The sequence below is a fragment of the Hoplias malabaricus genome, chromosome 18 (assembly GCF_029633855.1).
Source record: "Hoplias malabaricus isolate fHopMal1 chromosome 18, fHopMal1.hap1, whole genome shotgun sequence".
Taxonomy (NCBI): domain Eukaryota; kingdom Metazoa; phylum Chordata; class Actinopteri; order Characiformes; family Erythrinidae; genus Hoplias; species Hoplias malabaricus.
Window position 1 is genome coordinate 29,041,781 of NC_089817.1, and position 13,793 is coordinate 29,055,573.

Consider the following 13,793-nt stretch of genomic DNA (forward strand, 5'->3'; position numbering starts at 1 on the left):
TGACAGAATGTGCGCTGGGAGGGTCCTGCCCCATGACAGGCCGTCGCAGTCCGTGTTCAGTCAGACAGGGTGACTAGATCTCAGGAGAACAATTCGGCTTTTCCTTCAGCTCTCATCTCAGCGGGCTGTAATTCTGCGGGATATTAAAGAAATACATCAACGTTGCAATTATGTAGTCATGATGGAGACAGCTAAGAGCCCAAGGGAAGCTGTAAGACAAAGACTCGGCTGCTCGTATTCCTCCGTAATAAACACAAAATAACCTTGACAGCCGCACGGAGCGGAAGGCCAAGTGTTCCCGTCCTTCTGATTTATGAAAACACACTTGGTTATGAAGTATGGTGAGAGGGGAAAGCACATATTGATCTGTAATTAGTGTCTCTAGCCGCAATAGCAGGATGGCCTTGCTCACAAACATGTAAAACATCCAGAATGAGGAATGAAATATTGTATGAAGTCCCCTCCATAGCAACTGTTGCTAGGGTAGAAAAGCTTTACAGAATAGTCTGGATATAAAGGTAAATGTGGTTTTATTGTTACTCGCAAACGTGCAAGATCACTATGCTTAAGCGTTTAACCCATTTGGGACACAAACACACACACACACACACTCCCCCTAGCGACAAGCAGCCATCGCAGTAGCCAGGGAGTGTTTGGGATTTCGGTGCCTTGCTCAAGAGTAAATCAGCTCTGGATGTTGAGGGAGAAGACAGCACTGTCCCTCTATAATTCAGTCACTTCTCGGCTGTTTTCCAAAGCCCGTTTGAAAAGGGCTGACATGAATATGAGATGAGACGTAAACGACTGCAACCCTTCACCTGACACTTTCAATAACATCACACTCGCACTACGCTGCACACACATTCCCCAGCAGAGCTCTCCTTTTACACTCGTCCATGTAAAACGACTGCTCTAGTGACCAAGTGTGCACACAGAGGGATTTATGTGCAAGTGAGATGTGTTCTGAGGGATGACACTGTACCGCACTATGTAACGTTTCCTCTACATTTCATTCCAGTGGACTACAGAGAAGCCTGGTTATAATTATGTATTGTTCTGAGGGCTATTTTTTGTCTACATCTTTTTCAGTAACAGCTTTGTGACATCTTCGTAAACCCATAGTTTTGAATGGTCTTCTCGTAGTGGAATCTACCGTCTGATTAACACTGTCTGATTAACCCCCTTGTCTCCACATAGTTCCTGCCATGATCACATCGTACCCCAACAACACACTGGCCACAAAGGGGGAGAAGATTGAGATGAGCTGCAAGGCTCATGGAGAGAAGCCCATTATGGTGCGGTGGGAGAAGGAGGTGGAGAAGGAGAAACAGTCTCATATGATCAACCCAGACATGTGGAGGCACACGGTCACTGTGAAGAAAGTCGGAGAAGAGGTCATCTCCACACTGGAGGTATGAGGTGTTAGTTATACATATTCATTACAATGAATCATAGTATCATGATAAAATATATCTTCTTCTACTTACAAATTAAAGTTTGGAATCTGCACTTTCAATAGAATGAGCAAGAAATGATTCATAAACACTACAACATGCTTTTGTTGTTGCTGATGACATTGCAGTATTGGGTTAATCCTCTGGTGGAAATATATGGCAACCCTGCTAGCTAGAGGCTGTAAATGGTATTACAGGAACCTGACTAGGTGCTGCGTCTCTGTCCTTCTAGATCTACCCGACTCTGAGGGAGGACTCTGGCTTTTTTTCCTGCCATGCTATCAACTCCTACGGTGAGGACAGAGGGATAATTCAGCTCACGGTTCAAGGTAAGGGATCTCTCATGAATCTGAGATGTTGTTTAAAATATAAAGAGAGACAACCTCTGAGATGATGAAGAATCAGGTTGTTTTGTAGTCCATGGAGGAACCAGAATGTGATCCGTAGATCAGGTTCTCCACGTGGGGGTAGACATGGTTAAAATATTAATTTAAATATCAGGATGGGTGGTACGGTGGCGCCGCAGGTAGGTGTCGCAGTTACACAGCTCCAGGGACCTGGAGGTTGTGGGTTCGAGTCCCGCTCCGGGTGACTGTCTGTGAGGAGTGTGGTGTGTTCTCCCTGTGTCTGCGTGGGTTTCCTCCGGGTGACTGTCTGTGAGGAGTGTGGTGTGTTCTTCCTGTGTCTGCGTGGGTTTCCTCCGGGTGACTGTCTGTGAGGAGTGTGGTGTGTTCTCCCTGTGTCTGCGTGGGTTTCCTCCGGGTGACTGTCTGTGAGGAGTGTGGTGTGTTCTCCCTGTGTCCGCGTGGGTTTCCTCCGGGTGCTCCGGTTTCCTCCCACAGTCCAAAAACACACGTTGGTAGGTGGATTGGCGACTCAAAAGTGTCCGTAGGTGTGAGTGAATGTGTGTGGGAGTGTGTGTGTTGCCCTGTGAAAGACTGGCGCCCCCTCCAGGATGTATTCCCGCCTTGCGCCCAATGATTCCAGGTAGGCTCTGGACCCACCGTGACCCTGAACATGATAAGGGTTACAGATAATGAATGAATGAATGAATGAATGAATATCAGGATTAGTGCAGAATCTCCTATACATCCAGGCCACTAGATGCCACTGTGTGAGTATAAAGGAAAATATAAAGGAAAAGGTCAAAGAAGCATTGTTTCTTTATATTGTCTTGGAGCTCAACTCAAGGGCTTTGTTCTGAACCTTGTGTCCTCAGAGCCCCCAGAGCCGCCTAAAGTAGAGATCCGGGAAGTGAAAGAGAGGACCATTGCCCTTCGCTGGACGATGGGTTTTGATGGAAACAGCCCAATCACTGGTTACGATATTGAGTGCAAAAATAAATCAGGTACAACAACACACCACCAAGCCTGAATATTGTGTTTTATTAATAAATGATGCACATGGCTCCCTTTATCGTTGGATGCCCTGTGACCTTAAGAGTTCGTTCAGATCCATTTTTTTTAAGTCTTTAACCTTGGTTTACAGCCACCTGGGACAAAGCTCGCAGGACTAGGGACGTCTCTCCAACTCTGAACCTGGCCACCATCATCGAACTCCACCCTTCCTCCACCTATAACATTCGCATGTTCGCCAAGAACCACATCGGAGACAGCGAACCCAGCAACGAGCTCACCGTGACCACAGATGAAGCAGGTGAATAACGTGAAAAAGACTTTACAGCAGGGACTTGATTACTTTTAAATAGGGGGAAGAGACTGGTTCACATTGTTTAAGCGATGCACCTGTTGAACAAAAAATGCATTTTGTTCAATTGTGCATCATTTAAATAATGTGCATCAGTCATTTTCCACATGAAAATAATTCAATCCAGACATCGGTCCACATTCACTGATGATTACTTAGAAACCATCTTGAGAATTGGTCCAAACCTTGGTCCAGTAGCTCTCCAGCCCAACAAGGTGTGGGTACCCCTGCTTTAAAGGCATTGCCCTAATTAATTAACTAATAAGGCTTAAAGATTTCATGCCTAGATCATCTGATACTAGGAGAAGAATGTTATGAAAAAGGTGACACCATATAAAGGTACACTAAACATTTCTGGACACCTGCTCATCTAACACTTATTCCTATGGGGTTTATCCCTCTTTGGTTCAGTTATGGCTTGTAATGCTTAAGGCTGGGTGTTGGAACACCACTGTGAGGATCTGATGGCATGGTGACCTTATGCGTACGTGCCTCCCGTGTTAGTTCATGCAGATTATACTTTACTAAATATATAAAGTATGAGGACTTTACTGTTATCATTGTGTATTCATTTGAACCTAATTTGTTTATAATGGGTACATCTTTAAATAGCTGTGTTCACTAGTAATAACATATTTAAGGACAGAATAGGCTAGGAATTATGATGCACTCCTTCCATCTAGAGGCTATAAATGACAGTTCAGGGGCTTGGAAATTCACAGTGCTCCAGTATAAATACAAATATAGAAGATGGGTGAAATATTTTCCAGCACTTTTGAGTTCATTAACATTCTGTAGTTGAATAAATTAAATCCATAAAAAATAAATAAATAAATCCAATGTACGGCAGAAAAATACAGAGATAATCATTCAAAGTTTAAAAGTTATGAAATAATTAAATGAGATGCAATAAATGATGCTTAAAATAAAATAGATGTATTTACTTTGTAATCAAGCAACTAGAGGGGTCTACACCTAAAAACTGTGACAGCACAGTGGCTTTGTGGGTGGTGTCACTACCACAGCTCCAGGGTCCTGAGGATGTGGGTTCAAACCCAGCATCAGGTCACTGTCTGTGAAGAGTGTAGTGTGTTCTCTCTGTGTCGGCGTCAGTTTCCTCCGATTTTCTCCCACAGTCCAAAAACACATGTTGGTATGTGGTGTGACGTTGTCCACAGGTGTGACTGGGTGAGTGTTTGAGTGACTGGGTGAATGTGTGAAACTGTCCACAGGTGTGATGGTGAGTGACTGGGTGAATGTGTGACATTGTCCACAGTTGTGACTGTGTGATTGACTGGGTGAATGTGTGACATTGTCCACAGTTGTGACTGGGTGAATGTGTGACATTGTCCACAGTTGTGACTGTGTGATTGACTGGGTGAATGTGTGACATTGTCCACAGTTGTGACTGGGTGAATGTGTGACATTGTCCACAGTTGTGACTGTGTGAGTGTGTGAAACTGTCCACAGGTGTGACTGTGTTAGTGACTGGGTGAGTGTGTGACGTTGTCCACAGGTGTGAATGAGTGAGTGTGTGAGTGACTGGGTGAGTGTGTGAAACTGTCCACAGGTGTGACTGTGAGTGACTGGGTGAATGTGTGACATTGTCCACAGGTGTGACTGAGTGAGTGTGTGAGTGACTGGATGAGTGTGTGAAACTGTCCACAGTTGTGACTGGGTGAGTGACTGGGTGAGTGTGTGAAACTGTCCACAGGTGTGACTGAGTGAGTGTGTGATATCCTGGATGGACCCTGTCATGGGTGTGTTTCTTTCTTTCGCCCAAGATGAAGTGGTTAAAGAAGATAGAAGAATGAATAAATGAAAATAACTGTGAACTGTTGCCTAGATGCGTTTATCCAGTCTAAATGTGACTGCTGATGTGTTTTAGATCCGGAAGGTCCTCCTCAGGATGTGACTCTTGAAGCGATTTCCTCCCAGAGCATCAAAGTCACATGGAAGGTATAACTGTGTTATTTTCTCTGTGTTCTCATGCGTTTGTGAAGATCAGACAGAGGTGGAATGTACTGGAGCACAAATGTGCAGATTACAGATCATTATCCTGAGCATTTTGTGTGACGTTATATGAAGCTGTACGCCACGTGTTCTGTGCCCAGGCTCCTCAGAAGCACCTCCAGAACGGGATGATCCGTGGGTATCAGGTGTGTCACAGAGAGCACTCGCTGAACGGAAGTCACCAGTTCATCTGCCTCAGTGTGGAGAGCACAGGAGAAACAGAGACCCTCACCCTCAACAACCTGAAGAAGTTCACACAGTACGAAGTGGTGGTCCAAGCCAGCAACAGCGCCGGCCCCGGCCCAGCGTCCAGCGAAGTCCGGGCCACCACCATGGAGGACGGTAAGACCACGAGCTGCGCGCTGGGAGGAAACAGGAGGTGCACTGCTCCCCCAACTGGTCAGAAGTAATGTGCAAAAATGTACTATGAAGAGGGCATGAATTATAAAAGCGGGAACAGTAAAATGCACTATTGGCCAGAACTGGAACTACTTTAGTGTGTATAATTTAACACAAATGAATATCATATAACTGGTGCAAAAAATATAAACGAAAAATATGAAATCACCAAAAATACCACTTTTATATATATATTCTAAAATATATTATTATTCATAAAATGAAGTATAAATTTATTTAAAATGGTAAAATGGTTCCTTCTCTGCAGAATATCCTTCAGCTGTAAGCTTTCTTCTGTTTTTAAAGGGCCATTTCACCAATATTTAAAAAAAATATATATATAATACATTAATTAAATAGTTAATATGTTTTTGATTAAACTTATCACAACTCAGATCTTTTTTTTTTTCTTAATCAGTGCCCAGTCGTCCCCCGGAGAAAGTTCAGGCCACAGCTACATCTCCTGAGACTATCTCACTCACATGGCTTACCCCTGCTAAAGAAGCTCTGAATGGTGTCCTGCAAGGCTTTCGCATCATCTACTGGGCCAACCTTCCTGACGGAGGTATGTACACACACACACACACACACACACTGATGTCTACATTTTCTTTATCATCCATTCCTCTCTCATCTTTCACAGGGTTAACATCCAGATATTTTGGTTTGTTCTAATTACACCTTACTGTTAATATATTGAGGTGATGCAAATACATTGGATGGCATTGTTTTTTGTGGTTGATTAAAATTGGTAATACAGAGTGGGCCATTTATATGGATACACCTTAATGAAATGGGAATGGTTGGTGATTTGTGGCACATTAGTATATGGGAGGGGGGAAACTTTTCAAGATGGGTGGTGACCATGGCGGCCATTTTGAAGTCGGCCATTTTGGATCCAACTTTTGTTTTTTCAATGGGAAGAGGGTCATGTGACACATCAAACTTATTGGAAATTTCACAAGAAAAACAATGGTGTGCTTGGTGTAACTTATGCTTTCATTATTTATTTACAAGTTTCTGACCACTTATAAAATGTGTTTAAAGTGCTGCCCATTGTGTTGGATTGTCAATGCAACCCTCTTCTCCCACTCTTCACACACTGACAGCAACACCGCAGGAGAAATGCTAGCACAGGCTTCCAGTATCCATAGTTTCAGTTTCAGTTCAAGCACACCATTGTTTTTCTTGTGAAATTCCCAATAAATTTGATGTGTCACATGACCCTCTTCCCATTGAAAAAACAAAAGTTGGATCCAAAATGGCCGACTTCAAAATGGCCGCCATGGTCACCACCCATCTTGAAAAGCTTTCCCCCCTCCCATATACTAATGTGCCACAAACAGGAAGTTAATATCACCAACCATTCCCATTTTATTAACGTGTATCCATATAAATGGCCCACCCTGTAGATCCCTCAACTGTGATTAAGGTTAGTGCTTTCCAGCCAAATACTAGGGCCTTTATACCCTTCTCGTCGACACTTTGCTTTGAGCGAGTTGACATTAGGCTCAAGAGCATCGCATTACGTTGTATGTTATTGTATGACCAATAAATCTGTACCTTCTGGGTCAGATCCTCTTGAATATAAGGTCAACATGGTCCATGCAAGTGTCAGCTAGAAAGGTATAAAGCCCTGGAATATTTGTGATCCAGAACTAATAATGCAGCATCCCTGTGGCTGCCATCAAATCCTCACAGCAATGTTTCAAATCTGTAGAAGTCCGAAAAAGTCCTTAACTCTGCATTATGTGCAGTGTCTTATCACCACCAGGGGGCAGAATATACCCTTACAAACTCTACAAAAGGGCACTAGTGATAGTTTCAATTACATTAATGTGCCGCCTCGTTGCAACAGGACCTGATTAAGCTTGTATAAATGGATGGATAGTTAATGATTGAAGCTCTAAGCTTTCGTGGACCCCACTGCAGCTTATTACTTAATCCATAAAGGGCATGCTGCCTAGCGCCAGCTCTGCTATTTTCACCTCCTCATATTAAAATACTGCATCATGGTCTTAGACCTCTATACACTGATCCAAACGCACAGCAGAGACAAACAATATCTGTATTACAGATAAAACCTCTTAATCCAGCCTTTTTCTAGACCTGTTTGTTTTTAGATTGCCTCATTATCCGCCTGTGGAGATTAGTGTGGCAACACCTGAATGGAGTGAAACATTAAAGGAGTAGAGACAGTGGCTAGTTTCCAGGAGGGGAGGAAAAAGAGAGGGGAAAATATAGACATCAATAATTAAAAGGCTTCAAATTCCAGGGCCGGCGTTTGACAGAAGGAGAAGAAGAAACCCTGGCTTCTGGTTCCTGTTGTGAGACAAATATAGTTAATATTTAAATAGTCAATTTAATATAGGACCCTCTAACATTTCTTCTGAAATGAAGAGTATTTATAGTTAGTTTGCCCCTATTTTCTAACAGCTTGCTACTCTTCTACAAATGCTTTACACTAGATATTGGAACATTGCTGTGAGGAGTTGATGGACTTCTGCTTCACATACATTAGTTGTTGGATGTTGGATGATTAGTTCTGGGTTCCAGATCCTCCTAAAGGTCCCAGAAGGAGCTCCATCACCCCCAGAGAACACAGTTCCACTGCTTTACCCCAGATGTGATTTGTTTTCATTAGTGAGGTCAGGTGCTGATGTTAGATGATTAGTTCTGGGTCACAAACATCTTTCCAACTTATCTCAATGGTATTAGATGGTCACTGTTTCTACATCTGTCCTTCTACAAATGCTTTACATTATCTCAGATGATCTCAGATCTTCCTAAGCTCCATCACTCCAGTGAACACAGTTCCACTTCTCCAAACCTAACAATGGGGGGCTTTATACCCTACTGGTCAACACTTGGCATTAAGCATGGTAAGCTTAGGCTCATCAGATCCAGAGCATCCTGTTTGTTTCATGAATTTTTATGGAGATTATGGAGGAACTGTTTGTGGCGCACCTTCACATGGCTGAAGTGATCGTGTCCAGCACTGAAAAATCAAACTGGACACTGATTATAAGAGTGTTGCACTGTTAATACCCTCTTTACAGTGTCATACACACATTGCACTCCCCCTTATCGATGAATACGTCATGGATTAATTAATAATTATGCTGAAATTCACGTTCCTAACATTCCACGTCTCTTTGGGCCCACAGAACTGGGAGAGATCAGAAACATCACCACACTGCAGCCCCCTCTGGAGCTAGACGGCCTGGAGAAATACACCAACTACAGCATCCAGGTGCTGGCCTTCACCCGGGCAGGAGACGGTGTCCGCAGCGAGCAGATTTACATCCGCACCAAAGAGGACGGTAATATTCGGTTTCGTTGACATCATATCTACAGCTTTTCTAACACTGGACATGGTCCAACACTGTGATTACTTTTGGAGGCAAGATGTGGGTATCAAGGCTCCTTCACTTGACTCTCTACAGCAGTGGTTTATAGCAGGATTCAGGTATGAGGACATTAGTGATGTCAGGTATTGAGGATGAGGGATAAGTTCAGGATCAGAATTTTTCTTGTGCTCCATCAACCCAGAAAACCAGTCCGTCTAGCCATCACTTGCCATTGGGCATGGTGACCTTAGGCTCATGTGCAGCTGCTCCAAGCATCATATATCATTTGTCGGGATGAGTTGTGAGTTCCCCTTAAAATGGTATCTACAAGTATTTACTGTATGAGATGTTACTTAACATCTCCACATGGTTTGAGATGAATGTTTAACATCCATTCATTTTCTAAATATGGTTTTGAATCATCTCTTCTTCCTCCTCCAGTTCCAGGCCCACCAGGGGGTGTAAAGGCAGCAGCAGCTTCCAGCTCTGTTGTTTATGTGTCCTGGCTCCCTCCACTCAAACTGAACGGTGTGATCAGGAAATACACAGTGTTCTGCTCCAGCTCATATCCCACGGTAAGCAGTTCCACAATGTCGCAGCGATAACGTCCCAATATCCGCGTCTAGTTTGTCTTCTGAAATCAAGGGCGTCTTTGAGTAGTTTGCCCCGTTTGCTTCAGTAACATCTTCAGCTCTGATTAGATGTTCTAACATTGTTGTGAGGATTTGCTGGCAGCAGTGGGACTTACCCCTTTCTCGCAACATTTACCACTGGGCGTTCTAGAGTTTAGACTCATGTGCAGCTGCTCTAGAGCGTTCCCCGTTATCGTTCTTTGCTGAACTCATATTTGGACGTATAGTATTTTTTATTATGATTTAAATGAGTTATTGTGTATTGTTTTATGGAAACTCTTTTTAATCCTGTAATTAATTTAAAGTAGCATAGCAGTGTAATAATAAAACCTCAAGATTTTGAAGTGTTAAAGCCTATACACTCCGCTGTGTCATCAGCTTTGAGGTTCTGAGCTTTAACAGCTTTAATGGCGTCCATATTTCTCAGAGTGTTTTATGAAATGACAGGCGTAGTAAAAACCCGGTGATAAACGCTAAAAGCGTTCAGTGTGAGTGTGTGAAAGCTTACGAACGTTTCCCTCGCTGGAAGGTGGTGAGCGAGTTTGAAGCTGCTCCGGACGAGTTCCTCCACAGGGTCCAGAACCTGAGTCGGAACCGGAAGTACAGCATCTGGGTGATGGCAGTGACCGCCGCTGGACGCGGGAACAGCAGTGAAGTCATCACCGTGGAACCTCTGGCCAAAGGTCAGCAATGAACTACTCTTGTTTGAGGAGGTGGATGTGTTTATCTGATTTCCCTTTTCCCATAAGGATGTCCACCATCTGAATTAGAGCTGTTTACATGGATTCTGACACTTTTAAGTGGCTATCTATCATAGAAACATGGTGGGTGGGCTCTCTGGTGATGCCACAGTCATCCATAAATAAAAGTCTGAAAGGACACAGTCCTTTAATGCTCAGGGAGGGTTGGATGGCTCTATTACAATAGAGTTAGTGACACTACCAAAAGATGCAGTAGATGAGCTGTCCTTATATTTCTGAGAGGTAAAGCTAGGGAGAGAACTGGATATACGTTCAGTACAAGGCATTGGAATTAACAGGACATATTTACTATCAAAATAAAGAAGGAATTACGTAAATAAGCCCGGTGTCATCGTTTTTTTTAGGTTAATTATAAGATATAGCCATTCTCTGGGGTCAGAGTTGACACTCCATACCCTTGTGTGATTAATGAGGCAAATGAGCTTACCATGCTCCATAATGTACTGAGCTGGGGCCATATTCTGCACAAAGTTTGGAGTCTGCGTTGACATTTAAAACAGCAAAGCACACTGCGTTACATCATGTCTGCTTCTCACTGTGGGCAAAGCCTTGTTTACAGAGTGCACTTTTCTGCTGTGCTGCCTTAAAGCCATTTGAGAAGTACAAAAGCATGCAGCGGTCATAAATGTGGGTTTTGTCAGTGGTTTCCTTCCTCACGTTCTGATGAATTTTACTGACACCTATTGGCCTGGATGCATCAGTGATTCTGTACTTAATACTATTTCAAACTGTCACCCCCTCACCCCTGTGGGTGGCCCACTCTATGGAGCATAAATCGGTTCATTTTTGGACTGCACTTAATTTTCTTTATCTGTGAGTTGCACTTTATGACTTAAAAATATAAAAATATGGAATAATCACGTTAATAAATACAGTTAGCTACTACTTCCTGTTCGTAAACATGGCGGAATGTCTTTAATATGAGTAGCCAATCACAGACAAGACCCACATAAACACATATTAATCTTATTGTGTTTAAGTACAATGTAGAAATTTGCTTTTGTGATTCACATTCATTTTACAAAAATTAAACGTTTTCTTTCACACAGCTCCTGCCAGGATCCTCACCTTCAGTGGCACAGTAACCACCCCCTGGATGAGGGACATTGTTTTGCCCTGCAGAGCCGTGGGAGACCCACCCCCCACAGTGAAATGGATGAAGGAAAGGTAAACAGAGAGAAGCGAAGGTCACACACGCTGAAGAAGCTATTGATTGTTTGTTCTTTTTGGCTGAACAGCTTGAATACATTCATTATGCATCCTGCGCAACAGTTATCTTTTTACCTACATCCACAATACGACCAAACATTCTCCCAATGTTTCCTCTGAAATGAAACGGACAAGTAGGTAGCTTTTATAGGTAACAGATTCGACCCTTTAGGAAGGCTTTAGACTTTATGTTGGAATATTGCTCTTAGGACTTATGGGCATTTTAAGCTATTCCCAGTGGTTTTGGATGGAGTTCGCACTTCTGCAGTTCCACTACTCCACAGCCCAATGCTGCAGGGCTTTATATGATGACCTTAGGTTCATGTGCAGCTGCTCTGGAGCTTTTATACAAGCTTCAAACTACAGCATATTTTGTAAAAATAGTTGTGGAATTAACACTAACTGCACAAGTACTTTTATTCACTTATTTCAAAACCATCGTAACCAGTGATGAAGACCTAGAATATGACATCAACAGATTCAGGAGATCTCTAACAGTCTCTAAATGTACTAAACCTTCTAAAAGGGTTTTCTAATGAAGTGTAGGTTTCCATTAAAGTGGCCGGCGAACGCAGCCGCAGACACACTCCTGTGTCCATTAACGGAGCAGTTTTTAAAACCATCTCGACACCTGCGAAGCTGAATGTGGGCAGCGAGCGTCCAGGAGAGCGGTGATTCATGTGAGAGAGCTGTGAAAGCTGAGAAATGTCAAACTCTGCCCTTCTGTAAAGTGCCATACTGTGTCTCACCAGCGGGAGCCCGGCCCCTGCGGTCATCGACGGGAGGCGCAGTATCCACGGCAACGGCAGCTTTGTGATCAAGACCGTGAAAGCAGAGGATTCTGGGTATTACACCTGTGTTGCCAGCAATAATTGGGGGACGGATGAAATAACGCTGAACCTGCAGGTGCAAGGTAAGACAGGGGGGATTCAATGCACATCTTTATCTGTAGAGCTAGAATCGATTGCTTTGTATTAGCAGAAAGACCCAGTTAATGCTCCATAGAGCGGGTGCTCACATGGGGGCGTCCATGTTTAAAACAGGCACAGTACAAATCTCTGACACATCCAGGCCACTAGGTGTCAGTTCAGCCATGGTTTCAAAACTCAAAGCAGAAACATTGAGCAATAAGCAAAATCTTCTAGAAATATGTTGAATAACGGTTAGTTTAAATTATTTTTACGACAATCACATCATGAGAAGTATTATATGTAGTGAACAGATTTAAGATGAGTTCACTTGCTTAGATGTAAGACTTTTTCTCAGTGCAGGAATGTCCTATTTAGTTCCCCCAGATCAGCCTCGTCTCACAGTGACAAAGACCACCACCACCTCCATTACTCTGTCCTGGATTCCTGGAGACAATGGAGGAAGTTCCATCAGAGGTGTGTATCCTAAATTATAACAGGCTATTGTGGGAGGGTTATAGGGTGTGTTGGGTACAGCACAGATCACAACTTTAATAAGCCTAAATATATTTTTTATATTTGGAAGGCAAGATAAATAGTGGAAATATGTTGTCCCCTCAGGTTATATCCTGCAGTACTCAGAGGACAACAGTGAGCAGTGGGGCAGTATTCCCATCAGCCCCAGTGAACGCTCGTACCGCCTGGAGAACCTGAAGTGTGGCACCTGGTACAAGTTCACCCTCACTGCCCAGAACGCTGTGGGGCCGGGACGCATCAGTGAGATCATCGAAGCTAAGACTCATGGGAAAGGTATGGGACCGAGAGCTCTTGTTTACACATGTCATGTGTGAATTCCCAGATATGGAGCTAGGGTATTTAACCACAAAAAGACAACAGGGTACTAAAAACAGTGGAACCCATTTTAGTAGTTCATTCATTCATTCATTCATTCATTCATTCATTCATTCATTCATTCATTATATGTAACCGCTTCTCCAATTCAGGGTTGCGGTGGATCCAAAGTCTACCTGGAATTATTGGGCACAAGGCAGGAACACACCCTGGAGGGGGCACCAGTCCTTCACAGGGCAACACACACTCACACATTCACTCACACCTACGGACACTTTTTTTGAGTCGCCAATTCACCTACCAATGTGTGTTTTTGGACTGTGGGAGGAAGCCCGGAGGAAACCCACGCAGACACAGGGAGAAAACACCACACTCCTCACAGACAGTCACCCGGAGGAAACCCACACAGACACAGGGAGAACACACCACACTCCTCACAGACAGTCACCCGGAGGAAACACACGCAAACACAGGGAGAACACACCACACTCCTCACAGACAGTCATCC

At 43.6% G+C, this 13,793-nt stretch overlaps 1 protein-coding gene across 2 annotated transcripts in view; it reads left to right on the top strand.

Annotated features, from left to right (window-relative positions):
• dscama (Down syndrome cell adhesion molecule a) overlaps window positions 1–13,793 on the top strand; it is a 97,937-nt gene that overhangs the window by 74,218 nt on the left and 9,926 nt on the right. For both annotated transcript variants that reach the window (XM_066650737.1, XM_066650738.1), the window contains exons 12-25: window positions 1,198–1,412; window positions 1,687–1,783; window positions 2,674–2,802; window positions 2,943–3,110; window positions 5,050–5,120; window positions 5,276–5,516; window positions 5,992–6,138; window positions 8,741–8,896; window positions 9,365–9,498; window positions 10,085–10,238; window positions 11,366–11,483; window positions 12,278–12,438; window positions 12,812–12,910; window positions 13,055–13,243. In XM_066650737.1, the coding sequence (XP_066506834.1) occupies window positions 1,198–1,412; window positions 1,687–1,783; window positions 2,674–2,802; window positions 2,943–3,110; window positions 5,050–5,120; window positions 5,276–5,516; window positions 5,992–6,138; window positions 8,741–8,896; window positions 9,365–9,498; window positions 10,085–10,238; window positions 11,366–11,483; window positions 12,278–12,438; window positions 12,812–12,910; window positions 13,055–13,243 (2,079 nt within the window). The remainder of the gene's footprint in view (window positions 1–1,197; window positions 1,413–1,686; window positions 1,784–2,673; window positions 2,803–2,942; window positions 3,111–5,049; window positions 5,121–5,275; window positions 5,517–5,991; window positions 6,139–8,740; window positions 8,897–9,364; window positions 9,499–10,084; window positions 10,239–11,365; window positions 11,484–12,277; window positions 12,439–12,811; window positions 12,911–13,054; window positions 13,244–13,793) is intronic.